Here is a 25,122-nt window from a genome sequence, read left to right on the forward strand (position 1 = left end):
CTGTAGTAAAAAATAAATACTAAATAACACAACTTTGGAACCATTATTGTTGCGGTTAATCAGCCTCGTTGGGTGAAATATGCCCTCGGAGTCGGACACACTGTTTTGTTTGGTGAATATCCCCCTCCTATTGAATATAAATGATCATTAAAATATAGCCAGAAAAACAAAAGTAACACTGCAAGCCTGTAATGGCTAATACAATTCAAAGGAAATGCTTTTATTTGACTGAATTGAACACAGCTGAGACAAGCACCAACAGAGCTTTGTCCTGTAGTGAGCAAGGAATATTCAAGTCATGACTGCTACTGTAGCTTATTATTACTTTTTGTACATTTGACATGTAGCTCTAGAGAACTGAAGTTGTGCTCATAGATTTACATACACTGACAAAACATGGACGATAACACAAAAACCTTTTCCAACACTCATGGTTTCGCCCAATAATAGACAGATTTTTCTAGATTCATAACCAGAGAAAAAGTTATATTAAAGGATCTGTGCTAGAAGGAAACTGAACTGTATAAAAGAGAAAAGGGACATGAAGAGTGAAAAATGAGGCATTCAGTTGAAAGTAATCCAAGGTCAGGCAGACCAACAAGTTATTTGACATGCAAAAAAAAAAAAAAACAAAAAAAACACAAAACACTTACACAACTTCGCCTGATGTAAAAAAGGCTGCAGGGTTGAGTCACCAGAAGAAAAGGTACTGCACAACTGCAACAAAACAGGCTGAGGGCAGAACCCGGAGCAAAAGCCAGAACTGGTGCTGGTTCCCTGAGGGTGCAACACATGGCATGAAATATGTTCTGTAAACTTTTTTTTTTTTTTATCAGGGTCACTTGGTTAGTTTCTGTTGTCCTAATGATTTAAAAAGAGGAAGCACAATTGCCTAATACCAAATGACTTCATCAACCACTAAGCAACACATGGTTTTGTATTTTTTTCATATTCAGAATGGAAACTTATGAGCACAAGTTTACATGCTAAAAAAAAATGCAAAATGAAAGTTTGAGAAATGTGCAAAAACAAATGTCCAACTTTCTGTTTATACTCATCAAACTGGGTGCAATATATCACAGAGACTAAATCTTACAATATATACTCAAGTTAGGGCTGGATAAGTCAATCAATATAGATAGCTATAGACACGTGATCAGTATCTATAGATGTAATGTCTGATAGAATGTTCAATAATTTCACTGAACTCCAATCCAGAACCGCACAGCATTCTGGGGAATGTAGGCAGAGGAAAGCTTTAGACGCTCAACCTCTCACAGCTGGCTAAGCAAAGTCGGTGGCATCAACCAACTCACTCACTCATTCTTTACCTAGCAACTCACTTACTCTTTGGTCGCTAAGCAACAACCTGTTGAGTAACTTGCGCAGCAGCAGTTTCAGGTTTCGCCACTGTGCCTCATAACTACTTAAAAATAAAAAAAAATGGCGTTGAATGAAAACTGTGGATAAAACAGGAAAGGCCATGTCACCAGTTTGGGAGCATTTCAGATATTTAAAACAAAAAACTAATCAGTAATTATCGATATCGACTGATATGAGCCCTAACATCATCCAGCCCTTACTCAAGTTTTTATACACCATGAATAAATACAGTGATCAAAAAAAGAACAAGTGAGGTTTTTCACTTCTTTATCGAGTGCTGGAGTGTGACTGCAACTTCAAGCTGACAAAGTTTAATATCAGGATGAACTGGTGGACGGTCTGTCCCACTCCACCAGGTTTCTCACTGGAAGTGATGCTCCCTTACTCGGAGCCTCCATCGTCTGTCTATCGTCCCGAGGCGAGGCGCGCCCTGAAAAAGGCGTGTCGCTCTCTGAACCATTTACAGTGGCACAAGAAGGCGTGACTCCCGCTCCGTTTAACACGATACCCTCACAGTGCGTCTCGCTCTCAGGGTTCGCCTTTGACCCCCTCCTGTCGTCAATCTCAAAGACAAAGTGGGCGTTTTCCTCCCCGATCCCAAGTCCAAAGTTCTCCAGGATGTCCATTACAGACGGCGTGGATGGAGCACCGGGGTTCTCTTCCTCAATAAGACTCAGCGTCGGCAAGATGTCCACCAGCTCCGCCATCTCCATCGGCCGGATGACGTCCGTGATGCTGGGGTTGAAGTCTGTGGTGTCCAACACTGTGGCCTCTAGCTGTGCCACAGCAGCAGAGTTAAGTCCACTGTCCACTGAAGCGCCGGTGTATCCGTCCTCCGGCAGGCCGATGCCGGACAGATCCGCCGTCGACTGAGCGCTGATGTCAACAGGGTACCCTCCCTTCACGACGCCTTCCATCAACCTGAGCGCAGCGTTCTGCAGGACAACCGGGATTCTTTCTGGAGCGCAGACCTCGGCGGTAACTGGTATGGGGACAGCGGAAGAACTTCCTGAAAAGTGAAGAAAGAATCAGAAAGGAGTTGGGAGTGAGGACAACTTTCTCGACATTCACCCAGGTTTCAATCATTTGCCTCAAAATAAAAAAATAAAAAAAAAGGGTAGGGGTTTATTTCTACAATGAACATGTGAAAGTTTTCATCTTGCATTACTTTCTCGCATTCTGTCTGTTTTACAACCTGAAGCTTAAATGTGTTATGTTGGGATTTTATGGTAAAACTATCAACAGACACTCTCGACCTCAAGCTACTTTGCAAAGCAAAACGGGTCAAAAATGCACTCTGTATGTGTAAAGCTGGTAGAAACTTTGTGTTGGTCTCTTTTGCAATGAACTTTTGAACATTTCTTATAAAAAGATATGATTATAGAGGGAAGGTGTGAGGAAACGTATTAGATGTTAGGCGATCTCAGGTGGAACCCAGTTCATATGCTAGTCATGCTAACATTTTATTTTATCTTCTTAGTAAGTCCCACACAGAGCAACAGCTGATTAAAAAGAGAAGTAAGGGACAAAGATGTTTGAATATGACCTTTAGTACAGAATGTTTTACTGTGATCAAACTCTTGTGCAACATTTTCAATCTTGAATCCTAAAAACTGTGCTAAAAAGATTAAACGAGGCATGCTAACCACCCATGGTGGCGCCATTACCTGCTGCAGATCTTTGTGTTTGGATCCAGCTGGGCCACTTCAACCTTGCAGCCAAGCTGTCTTCCTCTTCTTCACCATCAGGACAAGGTGGTGGGTCCCCACCCATCACCAGGCCCAAAGGCACTGCCCCAACCCACTGCTTGGAGCGGACACACTGCAGACAGTCCATTATCCAACGGGCGTCCCTCCACACCATCTCCAAACGCTGCAGGAAAAATATTTCAATCAATTTTACCGTTGGCCCAACATCCAGGGAGTCAGTTTCCTTCGGTAAATGCTCATCAGTCACACAACAAAGATATTTAAGACAATAATCAATTTTTGATTGATTATAGCTTTTATCCAGCTAGCAATATGAAAAGGTTGTTTTTATGCTCTTACACGAGAAAGGTCAGTGAGGTTATTGAGGCGCTCCCGGGCTTCCTGCACCTCTTTGGTGTCCAGCGCTTCACGCAGAGCCTGCTGGGCCAGGTGAGTGTCCAGCTCCAGCCTCACCCAGGCCTGGCAGTACTGACTCAGGAAGTCCCTCTCGTAGGTCCAGAAGTGAACTGGATGAGGAGTCACACAGCAAACAGAAGATTTGATATTAAGTTTAACTGAAAGCTTGAATAGTCAAATTCTTTCCGACAGTAATTTGACTTTTTTTTTGTTGTTTGTTTACTGCAAATATTTTTCATTTCTGTTCTTTACTTCGTTTGGATATGGCACAAACTGACCTTAAAGTGGCATTTCCATAAAACGAATGACTGCCTTATGTTTTATCAAACATAACGCAACCACACACACGTCTCTTTCTTATGCAGAGGACGCAATGCTTTTCTTGCAAGATTTCCTTCGTAGGTCCATAGAAGTCCCACATTAAAGTGAGGTTATTTTTTTTCCACTCTGTTTAACATGAGATATCTATTTTGCAACAAAAAAATCACGCTTCTCTGTATTCTCCCTGTAGTTTTACAGCCATCTGCAGAAATACACAACTCAGTCAGAAACAACCAATCAGAGCCAGGAGGAGGGTCAATCATGCCATGAATGCTAAGGCTAGTTAGCATGGCTACAGATGAAGGCTGATAAACTGTTATCCTGGAACATTAAGCTGTTTCTCCACCTTTAGCACATTGAGCAGCGAGTACATTGGGGTTGATTGACAGAGATAAAACCCAATTCCTGGCTCTGATTGGTTGTTTTTGACTGGAAGTGGTGCATTTCTGCAGATGCAAATAGAGGGACTGGGAGAAACCTGAGGAGCTTCATTTGTTGTCAGTTTGTTTCTGTCCCATACTGTACTGCGACAGAGCAGTGACAATGTTAACAAATACGCAAAAAAACATAGATTTTTTAAAATAAAAGTTACACAACGCAGCTTTAATCAAGAAGCGAATCACCTAGTCTGCTCTACCTCATTCAAAACAGCTCCAAGCCAAATGGGTTTTCCCTCTTACCCAGTTCAAAGATCTGCAGGGGCAGGGTGAGGCCGGGCTCTTTGGTTCCCACCAGAGGCCAGTAACTGGAGCTGAAGTCCTCACTGGGAGGCAGGAGCAGAAGCATGGAGACCTTCCCACCCAACTGTAGCAGCTCCCGCGTGTACACGCCATACTGGTAGGCCTGTGAGAACCACGGTTGCATAAGCAAAGATGAGGAATGTGCCTTATTTGTCAAATTAGAAAGGAAACATATTGATTGCTGGGTCAAAACTATATATTACTACAATGGGATAGACAAGAACCCTAATATATGTGTGTAACTGTTAAGCGACAGGACAATCTGTTTCGCAAATAAAGATCTAAAATGTTCTTTACAGCCCCCCTTTTCTGTTACCCCTAAATAAATATAATGCAACGGTCTCGCTTCAAAGATGACATAAGTTGCAGAATTCATTGGTTGTAGATATAAATACAGATTTTCTGTAAAGAGTTTCACCTTTATGGTTCACCTTTCTGCAGAACAAACGTTCAGAGCTACAGCTATAATGTAATACTTAATAATGGCCTAGTCAAAGTTCAGATTTAAATCCAACTGATAATCTGTGGCAAGATTTAACATTTCATGTTTTTAGATGTGCTCCGTCCAATCCCACTGAGTTTGATTTGTTTTGCAATGAGAAATTTAAAAAAATAAAATAAAGTAAATTTCTCGGTGGGTGAAGCTGGAAGGACAACGTCCCAAGAAGCTGCGACAAAAGTTGGTTCTGTACAGTGTTGGCCATTTTATCTATCACATAAAACCCCCTCAACATGCATACATACATCCATCTGGCTAATCTTAGCATGTTTACTAGAAATGAATGCTGTTGCAAGGCAATGTGAGGCTTTAAGAAAGTCATTTTTAGATTAACGTTTTTTTCCGGTTTTACCCTGTAGAGGGGGATGTTGAGCTTCGTCAGGAGATGTGTGACTGCGGCTCTCAGAGACCTGACAAACTCCTCCACTCCGCTGCTCTCCTCCTCGCCGCTCGGCGGGCTCCGAGCGCTGCCGCCGTGTGCGGTGTAAACATGACTCTGGAGCCAGGCCCACTCCTCTCTGTGGCCCGGCGACAAAAGAAGAAGAAAACAGGGATAAAATAACTTCTGAGTATTGTTTTTCTCTGTGAACTTTAACACCACGGCCCTCGGCGTTACCTGGTCACGTGGGGATTCTGTCGGACCCGCGTGTGGCAGAGGAGGTTTGGCAGCCGCTGCGGCACCAGGACCCTGATCTGGTCCACCGAGCTGCACAGTTTTAGGATGCCCACATACAGGCCAGGCTGGACCCACTGGATGCTGTGCCTGTGGAAGGACAGCTTGTCCTGGAGAGCAGGACATGTTCAATTTGCAGTAATTTAACGTTTGTCTTCGTTTTGGCCAAGCACAAACTCACCTTCAATTGCTCAAAGAGCGTATCCATGGCAGTGGGCTCGGGCAGCAGAGGGGTTCTGCTGCGGTTCCGCTCCAGCCGGTCCAGAGGAATCCAGTGGAATGGAGGGTCAGGAGGGCTAACGTACAGAAATAGAGCAAAACTTTGATGCTTCAGCAAAGCTTTTTTCGAAACATTTTCTTCCAACAACAACGACAGAAAAGTACGGCAAGCAGAGTGAGAACAAAATCAGACATTGTTGCAGAGTCAAATATCTTGCATTCAACAAATGTTCTACACTGAAAGTGTCAAACACTTTTTCATTTTGGGCCATGTATAGATCACGACTGTCTTGAAAGTGCTGGTTGTGGAAGAATGAAGTGATAAAACTACCCAATAAAAAACTGCTACAAAAAAGCCCAATAAAAACTCTTCTCTTTATTCGAAGAGTACTTCTTGAAATTTTATAATATTTAACATCTTTTCATATCAACATAATGTGGCAGTATACAGATAACAAAAATGGTTTAATTTGACTGATAAGATCACATTTAAGCACTCAGTTATAATCTTGTGTCCTTGAAGAGTCTAGAGGGCCACGGGAAAACTTATAGCGGGCTGGATTTGGCCCGCGTGCCTTCAATTTGGCACACATGTCCTACGGGCTGGATGAAAAGACTCTGTCTCACCTTGATGGAGGATTTGGGAACTCCCTCAACGTCACTATTAGCACATTGCCCTGCCTGTCTTTCAGCGGTTCGTAGTACACCTGACCCAAATCCATTGTTCCTAGAGAAGACTGACAGCAGACACAAGAGCAAAAGGTAAAACTGAGGATATTAAGGATTAGTGCGCGTTAAAACACAGCCTCGGTGCTCGTGTAGATTGGATGAGCTCGGCAAAGAGACGACGAGGAGAAAAGAGGGGGAAGGAGGAGATGTAAAGGAGGTAATTAAAATTGCAATTAAGCAAACATGACGGCGCTTATCTGGAGAATAAGAGGCTTAGCTTCCTACCTGCAGCTGAGAAACAGCTTTTAAGATGTTGTGCCGGTTCTGAAGGAGGGAGGAGGGAGAGGAGTGAGCAGACGACAGGCCCTGCTGAAGGCAGGGCACCTGCTGCCACGCGCAGGACAGCTACGATAGAAAATGGAGGGATAAGCAGGTTTTTTTAGGCATTCAAGTTGCAAAAAAATGGCATGTGCAGTTTTCTACGTTCATCATGGGCATGAACATAAATGTTTATGTTCATATGTTGTGAGCCTGTTATGAATTCAGTCTTTTGCACGCTTGTGTTTGCGATCCGCTCACCTTGGCAAACCACAGGAAGTCCTGGGTGATGGAGGTGGAGCAGCACTGGATCTCCACCAGTGGGATCTGATCCTCAGCGGCCACCAGGATGTTGTCCTTGTGGTAGAAAACAGTCGCCAAGTACACACCCCTGGTAACGTAGAGGACCATTGTTAAGACGCTCACATATCACTCACATGAAAATGGAAATAAATGAAAGTAATTTCACATAGAAAGTGAGTGTTGATTTGTATGGTCTTCTGGTTGTTTAAGGGGGGAAAAATAAGATCATTTGTGAGCTACAGAAGCTTTTAATGTGACAGGGTTTCCCACAGTGTAATATAAGCCTGGCAGGCCACCAGGCTTAGCATTGTTTATTTATTTTAGGTTTTTTTATTATTGCCTTTTTTTTAAGACTTTATAGTTGGTGTTTAGTGATAATTTCAAATTTCTTGTCAACATTTTTTATCTCAAAAAGATGGTGGCCGGTTGGATGAATGACTGCCCCAGCGCCCCGAGCTTAGAAAGTTGTCTGGGGGAAACCCTTTGTGACAATTGTTCTTTTCAAGCGTTTGGGTTTAGCCTGTGCAATCTGCACGGCTCTAATTACATCCCATTTAACCGCTGTGCCTCGTTACTCTCAAGGTGAGCTGGGACAGGCCAGACGGACGGGGCCCACCTCTGCAGGAGACGAACAAACTTGGTGGCAGAGTGGAAAAGCTGCTTGATGCCCCGAGACATCAACAGGCGCTTGCTGGGACTCGCCGACTTCGAGCTGTCTGTCAAAAATAACAAGAGGAGGGAAAGTGATGTTTAGCCAGGTGGCGATTATCGAGCCGCTGAGTTATTTCTGAGACACGTTACGCTAAATACAACGGTTTTAAAAAGGATGAGTGACGGCTGCGCCTTGGGAAGTCGGCTGCCGACTAAACGCAGCCAGTGTTGGTTGATAAATAGAAAATAACCAGGTTATATGGATCGGAGCCAATGTCGTTGACCCTTAGCTGGAGGATGGGCAGCAACAGTTCATTACTAATGTCTTTATGTGTGTGTGCTCCATGGCAACTAGCCGGTGTCATTGCCTACAACAGAGGGCTGCAGCCTTTATAACCCAAACAGACATTACTGCCCTCGGTCCAGCTAAATAGAAATTGTTTAGAGCCGCAAATGTCGCATGAACAAATGTTATCATTTTTGATAAATGTCTATTAAAGAAAAAGTGTTTTCACGTTTAAATAGCCATAATTTTATTTCTGTTTTTAGATTTTAAAATAAAGAAAGACAACAATTTTGCAAGAAAGTGGGTGGACACATTTCCTAGAGTGGGATGTTGACATTTGTGTAAAACGCCAAAAAATGTTCTTTTATTTTATTTTTAATTCATTGATATAATTTGCTTGAAATCAAAGTCAAATTTTCTGTTTTTGCTCTTTGAAGTCGAACCTGATTCTGAAGTCATACATCCTTCCCAACCTAAAAACACAAATAAATATCTAAAATATTTTCTTAGGGTCATTGTATTGTGAACATTTACTGCAATTATTCTGTCAAAAAAACTGAAAAATCCCTCAAACCTGAGGAAGATCTATTTTTAAAAACATTAGTTGGTTCTTTATTCCTTTTTTCTCCAAAGTTATTCTCCATATCCACTCTGACCTGCTTCTCTTCCCTCCTACTGAAGAAAATCCTCCCCACAGGATGATGCTGCCGCCAACGTGTGTTCCTGTGAGACTGGTGTGTTTAGGCCAACGTGCAGTGTTAGTTTTCCACCACACGATGCTTTTCATGCAGGCCATCAGAGCATCTTTTTCCACTTTGCGATGGTTAATTAAATAAAACACAATAACGTTTGTGGTCCCAACATGAAAATATGTGAAAATTAAAGGGATATGAAAACTTTTGAAAAGCCTGGCAGTCGACCGGTTATGTGCTTTTGCCAGCTTTAACAATTTGCATGATTGAGTGCCCGTTGTTACCTATATAATATCCTCTGTACTGGGATTCTTTGGCATCTTCCAGCAGTTTCCTCACAAGGCCCTCGTGGTTCCTGAGCGGCGTCTTCACACCGACACACTCTCTCCAGCCTGCATGGGAAAAAAACAAATCATCTCTTTCATGCAGCTGGGGTGGGAAAAAAATCATTCAAAAGGCAAGAATTAATTTGCTGCCAAGTCCTGAGTGCTGCTTTTTTCTCAAAGATAAGGAAGCGTTAGCGCTTGCATGACAAAACACCTGCATGCTCTAAAAGTTTCCACGCTTTTTAAAAAAAAAAAATCCTCAACTTCTCTGTAAGTTGGATGCGAATGAAACTTATCTAATGAAAAGCGTGGCGCTGTTAAACACTTTAACTTTTCAACTCAATTTGGGAAAAAAATAAGACTGTGCAGCGTTTCTGGAGGCGTAAATTGGAAAGAAAGAGCGAGTAAAGAGAGCAAGAAGGTTGGAGGGAGGAGAGGAAAAGATTAACTCGAACTCAAGGGAGCGCCGCTACAGGGTCCATTGATTCACAGTGACATCCCTGATTCTCCGTGTTTTAATAATTCACGCCATCTGCCAAACCTCACTTGCTTCACACGGAGCTCGAAGTCAGCTAAATCCAAACATTTTACAAACACCGCTCCGAGGACAGAGGCGATGACGGTCCTTCGGCCTCGTCCCGCAGTGCGCCGTACTCACCGGAGGGGGCGGCGCTGACCGGAGCCGAGCTCTGAGGAGGGCCCCATCCCTTCACGTTGTAGGCACTCGCTCTCACGTAGTAGTGCGTTCCCTGTGTTTGGGAGAAGCAGCAGAGCGCCAAATTATCACCGTGCATTAACCTCGCGAATCGGGACAAAGGAGTGAGAAAGCTCTTTTTGTTATCAATTCCTGTCATTGAGCAAATGTGAGGCTGTGGGGGAAACGTTCTCCATGTGAAACCGGCTTCAATGAGCAGAAATCTAACCAATAAACTCTAGAGTCGCTGCATATTTTTATCAGTACATTTTGTGTGTGTGTGTGTGTGGGGGGGGGGGGGGGGGGGGGTGCGTGTGTGCTGCTTAACTCACTGCTGTCAGTCCGTTGATGATATAGGAGGGGTTCCTCGTTTCGGTGACCTGAGCCGTTCCAAGGACGCGTTTGAAGCTGACCGAGGTGCTCCACTCCACTGTGGAGGGAGAAAAAAGGAAGAAAGAAATAAAGAAACTGTCTCACTAACAAAATTCTCTCTGGCTTTGCTCAGAACTCCAATAAGGGAGAACAAAGGATTTGAGTATTTACAGTTCAAAGAACATGGGCTTAATCTACTCTTGGCAGGAGGATATAAAGCAGCTGCAAAAGTAACGCCTACTCTAGATGCACCAATAAAAAGGTTTTTTTTCCTTCTTCTTTTTTTTTTTCCTCCACGCCAGCTTGGCAGTGTGTGGGATTCTAATTTTATTGAAGTGATATAAGAGTCCATGAAACGCTTTTTTGTTTCTTTTATGTCCCATTCCAAATAATTTACTGTCCCTCTCGCCATCATCCGTCTGCATCCAATAGGGGTGGAAAGATAGGATGTAACACATCCGCTCTGGTCTAACATGATTTAAAACAAACCTGGATTATAAACAGATTTCACAATATCATTATTTATGTTAATAAAAAAAGATGAAGGCCCTAAGCCCACCCTTGTTGTGAACAAGAATTTAGGAGGAAAAGTAGCAGTCGCGTGCTGTGAATCAAATCAGTGATCACTGATCATGAATGAGCGTCACGACCGCTACGAAGTCAGATTATTTTTTTCCTTCTCCTGAACATACAGTGTTTTTCTAAATCAATGCCAAGGCAGAAAGACACCAGAAATTATCTAAGGAACACAAATGCTGCTATTCATCAATCTGGGAAGAGTCATAAAGTCGTTCCCAACGTGTTTGAACTTCAAGCAGCAAACATTCAAAAATGTTGCCAATCTTCCCAGGAGTTAAAAAATCTAAGCAAATTCACCCCAAAGTAGCACTGTTCAATGCTTAGCAAATGAAAAAAAGACCAACTAACTCCACAGACATCAGTCAATAATTTAAATCTTAAAGTTTAGTTTGCAACACTAAATGCTTGTTTTACAAAATTTCAGCAAAATGTAGGGTGGCAAAGTTTAATCTGTATGTTTTGACCCGCAAATCATCCGTTTTCTGTAACATGCAGAAAACGGATGATAAGGTACGACTTTGTCGCAATAACTACATGCAGTAGTAGCATTAGCAATACCGAAGGGCTCATTTTTACCATGATGCCCAGCAACGGTGGCTCGTGAGGTCCAAAAAGACGCACATTTCCTGCAGGTTGTATTCACACCAGAAGCGAAAAACAATTACAGCCTCAGAAACACAAATGCTTGAAAAACATTCCCATGCTTTGATTTGCACCATTAAACTGCGGCACACGGTATCTGTATTTTTACACTTATTGTTTATTGATGCTTTCAGTGAATGAACGGTGGGGAAAACAAAGCTATCAATATTGACAATAAGGACTAGCTTGAGGGGGTTTTAAACATCATTAGTTGGAATTTATTGTGACAATACATCTAAATTCTTATCATGATAAGAAACTTATCACAAAAATTGATAAAAGATATAATAAATGCCCACAACTGACCCTGACCAAGCATTGCAGCATAATTATGAAAGCCATGTACAACATATTTGTTCACGCACGTCCTGCCAGTTGTCAAGCACGGCGGTGGCAGAGTGAGGATGTGGGCTTGTGTTCTGGGTACCTTGAGGTCACCGCAGTCTGCCGCAGCGCAGAAAAATACTGCTACCAGCAGATTTAAGATGGATGAACGGCCTGTCGCCATGGCGACCGCCTCTGGCAGTTTGCTGTTTATGGAGCAATGTGTTAACACACTGCTAAGGTGGAGAGACATCAAGAAGTTTAAGAGAAGCAATTCCCAAAAGAAAGTTGTGAGGCTGTTCCCGAACCATTTGAAGTCCATCTTTCTACAGTGGAAAACCTTTATTCAGGAGCGGAAAAACATTTAAGACAGTTGGCAAGTTTCCCAGGACTTCACATCACCAGCAAATTCACCTCAAGGTCGGACACAGAGAGCTTAGAGAAGCTGCGAAACGCCCGGGGGAAATATGAGAGCCTCTGTTAGCATCTCAAATGTTAAAAGTTCAGGACATCACAGTTATAAAAAGAACTTCTTTTTTGGAACGACTGAAGGAGAACGCCTGTTCTCTCTAAAGGATACGGCAGCACAACCTAGATTTGCAAATCTGCATTGGAACGAACCAGAGGGCTGAAGTAAAGATGTAGGTGTTGTGAATCAGCATATCAGCTCAGAGCATGGTGGTAGAGTGGTGATGATGGGGGCCTGTTTTTGGAGACTCATCACCTGCAGTCTTCGAGTTCACTATGAATGCGTTCAAAGTTTTATATCAAGAGCATTTAAGATAAAACGTTGCAGCCAGATTCTGCTAATAAAATGGAACTAAATCCACGAACCATCATCAGTAGGATCGTTTATGAACAGCAGACATTTTAAGAGTTATTATTATCCGAACGCTAAATAATGAATACTAATGAAGTGTATGTTATTTTCCCCACACACAGCTTCTCTGTTTCTGCTTTGTTTTGTTAAATAAGTTATGACTATGGGAAAACGTGCTGTGTTTATCAGGGGTGCACTGATTGCAGTTTTCTGGCCAATCGCCGATTACCGATCTTTTAAAAAGCCTAACTTACCGATACCGATTTTGGCCAATAACAGTTTTTTGTCTGAAATGTTGCTCACTACATCAAGAAAGTTGCTGAATTAAAAACAATGGGGTGACTGTTGTTAACTGTAAATGTGCGGACATGACCTGGTCGGCCGGTTTGTCGGTCAAATCTCTCTCACGGGAGAAAAGGAAAGCACAGTGGTTGATTTTTAGACCTTTGCCCAGGTTGATAACATCGGTGGATACGATCCACCGATGTTATCACATGTAAAAATCAGCCAATCACCGATCTCCCAAAATTAAGGAAATCGGCACAGATAAATCGGCTGGCCGATAAATTGTTACACCCCTAGTGTTTATGAACATTTTGAGTTAAAACAACTTAATTTGCTTCGATAAACTCCCACAGCTATCACCACCTACCTTTGTAGCGGGTGATGAGCCCCATGCTGTTACCGTCCGGCTCCTTGATCACCACGCACAGAGAGGAATTGCTGGTTACCAGTAAGGAGACATGACTGGGCGGGCCTGGGAGCTCTGGGTGGGACAAGATTACACAAGGTCAAACAAATATGTATGGAAAACATAAAACATAGTTATGACAATTGAGTTGTCGTAGCTCCTGCATAGCGTGCCCTTCCCATGCTCCGGCTTCCAAAAACATGGCTGGAGATGGGAACCAGCACGCCCCGTTGTGTATTCATGTTAGGGCTCATTTCGCATGTGGTGTTTTAGTAACACACTGTTGGAGTTTTATTAACTGAATCTACAGTCAAGTGGAAATTATCATATTTTTGGGAGCAACACGGAGCCACCTGCCATGTGTTTTAAGCCAACCATCCATCAATTCATCTACAGATGTGTAGATGAATTACACACCTACCTATTAATATAAATGTTCTGTAATTTTCAAGAGTAAAAGATTTTTCTTTGCAGGGGTTGGGACGTGGAAGGGCACCGAATTCTCCAGCCCAGGGGCCATTGTGTGTCTAAATCCGGCCCTGGATTGTGAAATTCATGATGGATTATTATGGCCACGCTAAATACAATAAACACAATAAAATTAAGATAATAAAGTTGAAATAATATGAGAATAAAGTCATAACTATTCTATTCCGACTTTATTCTTTGGATTTTAAGACTTTATTCTATTTTTTTCCCCCACTCAGTACGGCCCCAACGCTCTGCCGCATAAAGCCGTCTCAAATTTAAACGAATAATTTCACATTATTACCTCCAACTAAAGCAAAAACAAATCTTCCTCTGAGGCTCCCTGCGGTTCTGAAACACAGTGGGAGCCGTTTGTTATCGTCTCACCTGTGGCAGCGGCTCAGACTTTCTGCTTTGTGATCAAACGTAGCCGCGCTCTCCCCGCCGAGTCTAGACAAAGAGATTTATATTTCGCTCACACTCGGCGGCGACCTGGAATTGAATGGATTCCCACTATGTCAAGCACCTTGGGCCACATTTCATGTATATTTTAGATTTTAAACATTCAGCCAACGTTCTCTCTTTCCCCCCGGAGGTTTGCAATGAGAGCTCGCTTAGTTTCACCGCGCACAGAAATAAGACCCGAGGCCCTGTTCTCTTCGCCAGTGCGGTAATAAAGAGATCTGAAGATCCTTAAAAGAGAAACGAATCGAGTTCTAACTAAAAGCGTTAAGAGTCGGTAATAAATAGACATAATGGCAAAACAACCCCCGCAACCATTCGCGCCGCTGAGGGGGAAACAGAATTAAGACACAAATGGGTTTGTGTGAGAAGCAAAAAGCGCAGCAGCCTTGTGAAACTTCTCTTTGCAGACTCCCTGCTCATAAATCCGCCAGCATCAAGGTTTTATTTGATCCACAGAACCGGTGGAGGGAGAGCAGGGGCACAGCAATGAGAATCTGGACAGGCTGATGACGAGGGACTCGCTTGGAAGTTTCGATGAGATTACAAAGGGAGACTTTTAGAGAAAACTTAGCAAAAGAGCTGAAGGAAAGGGAAAAAAAAATATATATATATATAACTTGAGGAAGATAGTGGGCTGACTAATTGATCTCAGCAGCACAGTCAGCAGTCGTGGAGGGTTTTGTAGATTAGAACTGGAGTAAAAAGACAATTCAATATAAAGATTTCAAGCCTCGTCAAAATATCCGGCGGGAGATTTGATACGATGCATTTTTAAAAACTTCGCATCCATCCCCTTCACAGACAAGCCAGGCAGAACTAATGCAGGCGGTGCACAATTTATATCCCAGCTTCTCCACTGTTCACAGGGGCGGCATTTATGGCTGTTTTGGAGCCATCTTCCTTCCTTCCTTCCTTCCTTCCTTCCTTCCTTCCTTTTTTCGCCCTTCTGTCACACCGCCTCGGCGGAAAGACTTTGTGGAACTGACGGAAATGGACGCACGTTAGCGTCGCCTTGAATGAAAGGCCGGCGAGTAAAAGGTTGTCTGCTTTAGCGAAGACGGTCCCAATCCCCTTGCTTAGTAATTACAGCAAGATACCGAGACGCTCCAACTGCTTCACGTTTCGTCGCGTGGCAACAACAAACCGGAGTTGCATTCGTTGGGTTTTTATTTTATATGATCGATCATCACAAAGTAGAGAGCAGCTGTAAAGTAGACTGGAAATAAAGCTCTTTTTGTGAATCAAAATTGGAAAATTGCAGAGCGCCTCCACCAGCTCCATTTATAGGTGGATTTTTTAAATTTTTATTTAAGATTACAATTCCCATATTGTGATGCTGCCACCTCTGTGTTTTGCTAAGATGCATTGAGAGGGTTTTTGTTTGTTTGCATTTTTGGCCTCAATAAATATTTGTCACATAGTTCAATTTTGGGTTATCTGACCAGAGCATCTTCTTCCACATGCTTGCTGTGTTTCGCTACAAGCAGCAGAAAAAGAAAAAAAAAAAACTTTCAAAAACGTATTTTTCAGTAGCTTCACTCTTTGTCACTCTCCAATAAAATAAAAGTCAGATTTATGGCAGATTGTTTTAACTATAAGTGAAACAATGTTCCAGTGGAGCCACTTCTTTATCGATATTAAGGAACTATTTACTTTAAACGACCTCCTATATGTTGCTGAAAAATGACTTGTAAGTTAGTTTTGTCTCATTTCAAATGTAATATAAACTATTATAAAAAAGACAAAAAATACTCAATAAAATGTGTTTTTCCAGCGCAGTTGTCCCGTACTCTATTATTAGAGCTAGATGATATGTTCAAAGCTTAGGATGTTGTTTTATAACCCAACCCTGTTTTAAACTTCACCGCAGTTGTTATTCTGATCGATGCAACACTGAGTTTGTGTTTGGACAGAGTTTGTTCACTGCTGTTCTCTAACAAACCTCTGAGGCCTTCATAAGAGAAAAACTTCATCTATATTAAGATTAAGCTACACGGATCTGAAGGCAATTAATTGCAGTAGATTTACTGGTATTAAAAATAAGGGGCTGAATATAAACACAAGAAAAATGCACCCTCCCTTAATCGACAGCAAAAATATGCATTACTCTGTGTTCACAAAAAAAAACAAAAGAATCTCTATAAGTCATATCGAATAATTTTTCAAGCACGTTGTGCAGATTTAAGCTGGTTAAGATTTTCCGGTCTCTTTCTTCTGCTCAATCAGAACACTTTGTTGTTAGATGTCTTCGTTTGCAAACTAAGCACGGCGTTTCGGTCTCCTGTTCAATAAAACAGGAGCATCAGCAACCATCCCGGGCATGGTGTCATGCAGCAGGACCACCGGGGAGGGACTCGGGAGCAGCACGGGCATAAAGGTGACGCTGTCTGATTTGCAAAAGCAAAACTAAGTGAAGCAGAAATGTAAAATTTAAACGGAGTCCTCTGTAAGGCATGAAGGGAGTGTTTGAAATCAACGAATAATGGGAAAAAAGCAGGACAACTTTTTACGGATGCAGATCCTAAAAGTCAGACAGCGTAAAGCAGAAGTGTCAAACTCATTTGACTCATTTTCACTTTGGGCCGTATCAAAATTATGAATGCTCTCGAAGGGCCGCTGGTGACAGAATATATGAATAAAATCAATTATCAAACTGTTCAAATATTAATAAACAGCTGTCTCTGCATTCGATAAGCACTTCTTAAAATAAATAATATTGAACATGTTTTCACACTGATGTTTTTTTGGCAGTATGCAGATGAAAACTGCTTAAATTGATAAAATAGTAATTAAGCACTGTTTTCTTGAAGATAACTTGAAGAATTTTTGCAATCGCTGTGTTTCCTTTAAGTAAGAAACGCAAATAAAATCACACGTTTAAGCTTGTGCACACGATAAGTCTTTAAAAAACATGCTGCAGGAAGTAGATGAAGGGGGGTACAGGTAGATGAACTTCTTCGTGGTTTGCGCCAACGGCAACCTCATCCCAGTGCCACGACGTTTTATTGAAGAACAAGAGATTTTTTTTAGAAATTGCGGCGGTCCTATTGGGCAAATTTATTTTCAAAATGTCAAATTGCACAATTATACGGTGAATGGAAACTGATGTTTGTCTATCTCATAAAAAGAATCCTATAAAAACACACTGAGGTCTGTGGTTGTAACATAACAAAAATGTCAAAAGGTTCAAGGGGTTGGGAGAACTTCACTGCTGATTAAGAACCACGACGGCACTGACCCGTGTTCTGGAAGTTCTCTCTCATCCGGCAGTACAGCTGCAGCCGCAGTCTCCAGAGGCGGCTCTGTCTCTGGACCTCCGCCTGCGCCTGGGGGCCTGCTCCTGTTTTTCTGGCCAACTCTGACTTCCTCTCTTCCATCCGTCTGCTCGCCAGATCCACCAGGGCGTCCAGCTTGAGCCCCCAGTCTGCTGGCCGGCACACTGAGAAATAACGCAGCCGTTAATCCAGACGATGCGCATCATTTATTAGGGTGAAAAATCAACCCTTACAGAGGTTGTTCGTGCTCGTTATGATCAGTTAAAGAGTAAAACTTACAAATAGGGTTATGCCTGGCGCCAGCCTTCGTCAGCACGTGAAGAAGAGGGGAGTTGTGGGTAAGAGCGGCCACATCCAGAGGAACCAACCCCTGCTCGCTCACTCGGTTCACCCCTTTTTCTTTATCTCTCTCCCAGTCCGTCTCTTTCTTCTCTCCTCGCTCCCACAAGCTCGATCCTCCTCCTCCACAGCTGGCATGATCTTTGGACAAGAGGCTCTGCACGGCCAAAGTGTCCTCGTTTTCCACTGCCTCCCACAGGGTCTTGTACTAATGGGGCAGTGGGAAGAAGGGTGCACCATGGAAGAAGGCGCGAGAAAGAGAAAGAGGGTTCAGATGTCGAAGGAGATTTATTTGGCGAGGTGGAGGGAAGGGAGTTGCAAAGAAAGAGGAAAAAGAACACAAGATCCATAAATCAAAGCGGCCAAGGACGACAAACTCATACGCCAGCCTCATGAGATAAAGAAAGCCGGGGAATTTGAGTTATTACTGAATAAAGGCTGGAGCTGTGGATGAAAGAAAAGGTGGTGGTGATTTGTTCAGGAATATTTCTCTCTTTCTCTGGTTAGAGAGAGAACAGCTCTGCAAAAATACAAAATCTTACCAGGGATTTTTTGGTTGAGATTCAACCTCAAACATCTCAGTAGATTTGAAGTAAGACAAAATTAACTTAAAAGTAACTTTTCAGCATAATATAGAAGCGTATTTCCTATATACACGCTAAAATGTCTTATTCCACTGGCAGATTATTCCACTTATGACTAGTACTTTTTCATGAATATTAAGGATTTATTTACTCAAATAAAATCTCCCATATCTTGCTGTTACTTATTAGTTTTGTCTTATTGCAGTATGTTTGCACTAGAAACTTAGACCAAAAGCACTTAGTAAGATTTTGTGTTCGTGCAGAGAATACACCGACTGCAGGTTCCTAGGCAACTGCTTGCCGAAAACAAACTGAAAGGCAACACACAACGCAGCCGAAAGACACAAACACAGCAGACGCAGTCATAGCTCTTCACCATATAACTGGTGGAAACCACAACGCCTCCTGCGAGCTCCTCTGCACACAGTCAGCTTAGTCAAAGTGCAGCGGCTGTTTGTCTCGTGTGAGCGACAGGAGGATTAGCTTTGTGCTTCAAAACAAATCTCCAATCAGCTATTCCACCTGAAAGCACCTTAATTATGGTGTTGCAGTGAGAGGTTCGCAGTGTCATTTTAATTTGAGGTGTAGGGGTGGAAAGACTCATTAACACGGTTCTAGCATAATCCTGGCTCAGTAACACTCCTCACAGTCTAGTGAGGAGTTCATTTATTAAAGGGGCAGTGTTGTGAGTTTTCCAGGCATGTAGAACCATTCTATAGCACAATCAGGTTAGAATGTTACCCTAATTTGTTATAAAAATGCTACATCAAATATGACTTGCAAGAACATTGACTTTGCAATTTAATACTTTGAAATTGGGCCTCTGTCTCTTTAAAAACTTCGGCCCTTTCTGAAACTCCGCCTTCAGGAAGTCACCACAACATGGCTACTTTATTAACCCTTTAGCAACGTTTTTAGAAGCGTTGCACTGAGAAGTAGCTCCTGTAACGAGCTCAGCTGATGCGCAGTTCCACCAGGTGTTTGCTAATTGCTACTGGCTAGTCTGAAGGAGCTGAGCGGGGGAAGGCTGTTCTGTGAGGCAGAAGCTTGGAGGAGGAGCTTTGACCTTGAAGGTAGATCCACCTGCGCTTTTTGCACGGCTGAATGGTTGCCACAGGAGATTAAAGGAGGTAAACATTCGTGTTGCCAAATGCAGCACAACCAATCATTAGATTTAGGGGAAAATTACTTTTTCACTTGGTTGAACTGCTTATATGCTCTCCATGGTTATGTAAAAAGCAGCATATTTTCCTACAAAAGGTACAAAACAGTTTCAGCTCTTTGCCGATGCTAAATATGGTGTGGCAGGGTAGAAGAGAGTGCTAGCATCTTACAGCTTCTGCAGGCCTGCTGGTGCGTTTGGGTGCATGCACCTCGGCGGCGACGGACGACTCTCCTCCCCTCAGTCTGACAGAGAGGTTCCTGTAGATTCGCTTGGGTGAGACGGGACCCAGGGAGCGCCGGCGTTGAGGTGGGTTCCTCATGGATACGGACATGACAGAGGAGACCGAGAGATAAGAGGAGCCAGGGGGGGGGTGAGGTTGCAGGAAAAGATACAAGTGGAAGAAAAGGAGCTAAGTTGTCGAAAATGTAGGAAAATAAAGATGGGAATTGTTGGGAAATTGCAAGGAGGATTAGAAACTCTGAGAAAAGCAACGGGGGAGATTGACACACAAAAAAAAAAAACAGGAAAATGGTGAAACGCAGGAGTGAAAAAGATGGGAAATACAAAGAGAAGAAAATAAAACAGAACACTCAGTGAGGCCAACTGATTCTCTTCTCAATGAAGACAATTTTCTGCTAACTTGAGTGCCGAGTATCGGCTGAGAGCTGTTATCCGAGCGGGATAAATGGGCGCGAGTAATGCCTGTTCAAAGCAGATGAAAATAGCTTGAACGATTCAGCCTCTCTGCCTGTTCTGTCGTTTGTTCTCCTCTTACCCGCTGTTATGTGACAGGGCTTCTCTTGTTTTGTTTTTCTGGAGGAAATCTCCCCCTCAAAACAAAGCAACAGGCTCATCGTTTTAATTAGTAAAGATTTGCAAACTGCCATAAACACATAATTCCCTCTTGTTACTGCGAATTTAAATCTCTTTTGTCTCCTAGGCGTCTCAGCAAATCGTGCGGTGCAAAAACTTTCTTAAACTTGTCCGTGTCTTGTCACAGCACAGCCGCAAACCTTAAGGAATTGATGAGACGAATCAAATCGAAGTGGAAGGAACATTGTGCGCGGTTTCAAAAAGGCTTTGGTATTCACTCCCCTTTATTCTGATCTCCAGATGTAGCTAAATGCCTTCAGCGTCTAATTAGTAGTCAACTTCTCTGTGTTTTAATCTCAGTTTGAAGTTCTCTGACGGCTTCGGAAGTAGTTTTCTTTTAAACTTGATTTAATCAGAAAAGATTCAGTTTTAAAATCTCTTTTGCAGGCGGTGTCCTTGCAATCCTTATTAGAGAACACAAGTTTTGATTTTGATCTATTCGCAAAAAGAAAAGAAAAATAATTTATATTTATATATAGAGTATATCTGCAGTGAAACACAGTGGTGGCAGCATCATGCTGAGTCAGGGAATCCGGTTAAAATTGAGGTGAAGATGAATGAGGCTAAATAAAGACTTGAGGCAGCTAAATCAACAGTGAAATGGTTTAGATTCTGTGTTATAATGGCCTAGTCAAAGTCCAGAACAAAATTCTTGGAATTTACTTTTCTTTTCTCAGACGCTTTTCTTTAAATCCAGTTCAATTCAATAATACTTTATTAATCCCAAAGGGAAATGAAATGCTGCTGAAAGTCATATTAAATCGAGATCCTTCAAATATTTAATTTAATGTGTCGTAAATCTGACTGAACTTCAGCTTTTTATTAAATTTCCACCTGGAATCTTTAACTCGTTTGCAAAACTTCTTTAAAGCAGCGCGTTAACGATCATCTTCTGTTTGAAACAGACCGTCTTCTGTTTCGATCTGCGGCTTTCAAGCCTTATGAAACGCGCTGAAGATTTACGTGGCGAAGTGACAAAATGTGAGACGTTAATGACAGCGCGAGTCTGCAAACCATGTTATCATCGAGTTCTGGTGCCGTTTTTCCCCTCCACCTCCCCGACCCCTCTCTTTTTCGGTCTCCTTTTGTGACGCCATTCCTCCTTTCATCCTCTCTCCAGTTTGGAGTCATTTTCGTGTCGCCTCGACTCGGAAGAGCATCTGTCTGACGGCGAGACAGTCACGGGATGTCAGACGTGAATAAGTGGATCTTGTCACCGTCGCCATATCTCGTCTCCCTGATGAACCAAGTCTTTATCCACTAAGTGGGGAACCGTCCTTGGGAGGAATCAAATACTCCCGTGGTGCGCTCTAGTTTAGCCAGAATGACACCACATCATCGTCAGGCCCGTTAACCCGCTACGTGATTCTTGCAGGGACTGTCGACATGTCTGGACGCAGGAGTGTGGGGGTGTTATCGGGTGTTACTGGAAGACTCTTCTTCTGTTTGTTTATTGTGTCCTGCAGGACTCACCATAAGTGCTGATGAGATGTTTGTGAGGGGAGATAAGCTCGTGTTTAGTGTTTGTCTCCCAGATAAAACAAGACAAAGTAGGGCTCTTAGAAACTGGAAGCTGCACTTTTAGAGAATACGAGAGCAGGTTGGAGTGAAACACTGACCTGCGAACAGAAATGCACCACTTACTCACTGTGGGGGGGTTTTTCTTGTCAACCTCTCAACTTGAGGGGATGTTTTGTTTTGTTTTTTTGGCTTTGCTTTTTTCTTTAACCTCTCACAGCTCTCTGATGCAGACCTGAGAGAGCGGCGTGTTCGCGGGTGGCCTTTCCGGTTTTGTCAGACTGCGAAAGTGGCACTCGAGTTCAGCGATGCGTGGAAACATGACGAATAATGTTTCTCGTCCCGCAGGAAGTGATGCAGCGCAGTCGACTGTCTGAAGAAACCACAGACTAGCCTTGAACAACGGGATGTAATTGACTTACTGAGGCCTGAAAGTGAGCTTTCAGAATCAGTGGCATGTCTGTCTCAGAGGTCATAAAAGGGCACAAAACTGTGGAAAACAAAAAAAAACAAACCAACACCAATCTACAGAGTGGTAAACCCAGGGCCACAGGACGTTAAGGGTGGTATGGGTGCTAGAAAAAAAATCTATAAATAAATATACTGCGTGATCTAATCAAGTTTGCAGTTACTTATTGTGATTTCCAGTCAGCAGAGTGTGAGCATCAACTGTGTTGTGCACTATGGCCAACATGTAAGTGATACGGACCGTTTGATTTCACACAAATTGGCATTTTCAAAGACTACATTAGGCAGTAATAAAAAATACATGTAGCAACATTGAATTATTTATTCTACAGTGATTCTTGTGCAGTTTGAGTTTGTGAAATCTGTGAATGAAATGAAGATTCTTAACTTTACCTAAAATGTTGTTTAAATTTCATCTTGTCTGACTCTTGTGAACCAAATATTGTGTATTTTTCATTGAACACAAAATAAGAAGCTGGCATGTGGGAGAACAGCCAAAACATTAAATCTAGACATTTAAAGTAAGTTCCTGTTAAAATGTCAGCTTAAAGACACAATGCTCTGCAGGTCATTAATTTAAAGGTTTTTACAGACAAGTCACATCTTATCAGGTCTTAATTCCTGAAGACAAAATAGTGGAGTTGATAATGACTTGATTCACTGGAAGATTATTTCACAAAATATTTGTCCCATTTTATAAGTGAAATAATCCGTCAACGAAACAAAATTATGTTGTTTTCATCAATAGTAGGAAGTTACTGACTTAAAACAAGCTCCTATATTTTGTTGAAAAGTGACTTGAAAGTTGTTTTATTTCAAGTGAATGGAGATATTTGCACAAGAAACTTACTAGATCTTGTGTTTTTGCGGTGTATTGCACAGCTCTGCTAGGTAATCTGTCTTATTTTATAGAGTCAACGGGTCCAAATGTGGATCTCAATCCAATCCAAAATTAGTAGAATAGTTTCATTACTTTTAATGTCCGCAAATTCCACGACTCATTATAGTATTTAAGTACAGCTAAAAACTCAGAAAGAAATGGTTTGTTTGCAGGTACAAAATAGATTTATAAAGGGATAGAAAGGTAACGCGTTGGTACCAAAGGGTCAAAGGTCGGTCAGCGTGAATTTTAGTCAACTACTCTGCATGCAATATTCAAAACATCATATTACGAATTTCAAGATGGCATTGACTCAATGTAATGTTTTGATTGTTGATTCTAGGTTGCATGACTTTGTGTTTTTGTGTTTGCTATGAAATGCCTTGCTGCCGAAATGTGCTATAAATAAAATTTAAATATTTTGCATGAATTGGTCACTTCAGGCTGCTTTTGACAAAAAGAAAATCCAACACCGTCATGGACCTCTACTGACTTTTTCAACTATTCCTGCTTAGAATCCCTTGTCACCACTGAGGAAACCAAGATGAAAGATATTTGTCAAACAAACACTGGTAAATCGTGACAATAAGCTTCATCTCACAGGCAAACACCATGCTATATTTTTTTTTACTTTAGGACACAGCGAAGTCCTTAATTCATTGTTCCATGAACGAGAGCGAGATGCTCCAGTTAACACGCATCATAACATAATTATGTTACTACACTTTCTGGCATGAAATGAGACTGACCAGCTACTGGAACCGTCTCTCTCTTTCACTTTAAACTGAAAACTGGGGGATTTCTTTCTTTCTTATTTTTTTTTTTTAGATCAGCCCTCTGGTTTATAGGTCATATTCAGCAGACCACATCTATGCAGTCATAGTTTTCTCAGAAAGGAATTGATTTTTTTTCTTTTGCATTGCAGCTGCTTCCTTGTGAACATTGTGCTTCATTGTTCCAGCACCTTGTCCATTATAAGGATTTAAATGCCTAGAAGTTGCCATGGATACCACATTAAAACCTGACAAAATGTCTTGGAATGATGGTTGTTGATGAAGAGGACAACGGTGTAATTTAACGATTTGGGTAACAATGAGTCATTTAAACACAAATAAGGTTTTGGACTTTCATACTGATTGCTTTTTTTTTTTCTTTTTTTTTTAATCATACACATTTACAAGAGCTCTTAACTTTCTTTCAGGACCATGTAAATAAATATCTCGATTAAGAATAGCTTCTAATCAATGTTTATTTTACTAAATTACTTTTCGAACAGACAAATTATAGATTGTGGTGCAATGTCCAACACTGGGTACCCCTTGAGCCAAGAATGAAGTCCTAACACTGTTTTAGAAACTTTCATGAAACTCTCGAGCCAAAGAAGAGTCCGCCTTGTGAGGGAGTTTCACCCTCGCATAATATCCTGTTCGGCGCTCCAAACGCGTCTCTCTTACCGTAAGCGAATATCTCCACTTCGTCCGACGCCGCAGCGACGCTACGACATAGTTTTCGTTGTTTGTTCAGAAACGTCCGCCTGCTGACCGGATAAAATCCATCGTTTCTCTGAGTTTGCCCCGCGGACCGACAGGCGCACCTGACTCGTTACCCGACTGTGAGACTGAATATTACGCGACACCCCTCACGCGCGCACGGTTCTCCTCGTTCCCGCCCACTTCCTCGAGACATACCTTAAAAGTTTTGCCCAAAACAAATACTTTGAGGTCGTCTTAGTCTCTTGTTATATGATTTTGTAACACCGCGAGCGTTACTTTTTTAAATA

General features: G+C 42.2%; 1 protein-coding gene across 2 annotated transcripts; it reads right to left on the reverse strand.

Moving 5' to 3' along the window:
* Window positions 1-202: 202 nt before the first annotated feature.
* Window positions 203-25,122, reverse strand: LOC116736011 (ankyrin repeat and fibronectin type-III domain-containing protein 1). Of its 2 annotated transcripts, XM_032588220.1 has the most exons (19): window positions 24,797-25,122; window positions 19,773-20,081; window positions 17,795-18,062; window positions 17,479-17,679; window positions 13,269-13,382; window positions 10,212-10,309; window positions 9,844-9,934; window positions 9,144-9,251; window positions 7,847-7,946; window positions 7,189-7,318; window positions 6,895-7,014; window positions 6,568-6,677; window positions 5,903-6,017; window positions 5,665-5,831; window positions 5,401-5,566; window positions 4,490-4,652; window positions 3,432-3,598; window positions 3,051-3,255; window positions 203-2,392 (listed from the first exon to the last, which is right to left on the reverse strand). In XM_032588220.1, exons 2-19 carry the CDS (start codon window positions 19,932-19,934, stop codon window positions 1,701-1,703), a joined length of 3,177 nt encoding a protein of 1,058 aa, XP_032444111.1. In that variant the 5' UTR covers window positions 19,935-20,081; window positions 24,797-25,122; the 3' UTR covers window positions 203-1,700. The 2 variants fall into 2 exon arrangements, with proteins under 2 accessions (XP_032444111.1, XP_032444112.1); XM_032588221.1 differs by lacking the exon at window positions 24,797-25,122 and having other exon boundaries at window positions 19,773-23,163.

The sequence above is a fragment of the Xiphophorus hellerii genome, chromosome 16 (genome assembly GCF_003331165.1).
Source record: "Xiphophorus hellerii strain 12219 chromosome 16, Xiphophorus_hellerii-4.1, whole genome shotgun sequence".
Lineage (NCBI taxonomy): Eukaryota > Metazoa > Chordata > Actinopteri > Cyprinodontiformes > Poeciliidae > Xiphophorus > Xiphophorus hellerii.

What these genes read in the sequence shown, in the direction of transcription:
- LOC116736011 (XM_032588220.1), bottom strand. Translation starts at nt 19,934, where the DNA reads ATGTCCGTATCCATGAGGAACCCACCTCAACGCCGGCGCTCCCTGGGT. An exon ending in TTTGTTCGTCTCCTGCAGAG is followed by an intron (nt 7,319 to 7,846) that starts GTGGGCCCCGTC and finishes CTACGTTACCAG; the next exon opens with GGGTGTGTACTTGGCGACTG. An exon ending in CAGAATCCCCACGTGACCAG is followed by an intron (nt 5,567 to 5,664) that starts GTAACGCCGAGG and finishes GCCGGGCCACAG; the next exon opens with AGAGGAGTGGGCCTGGCTCC.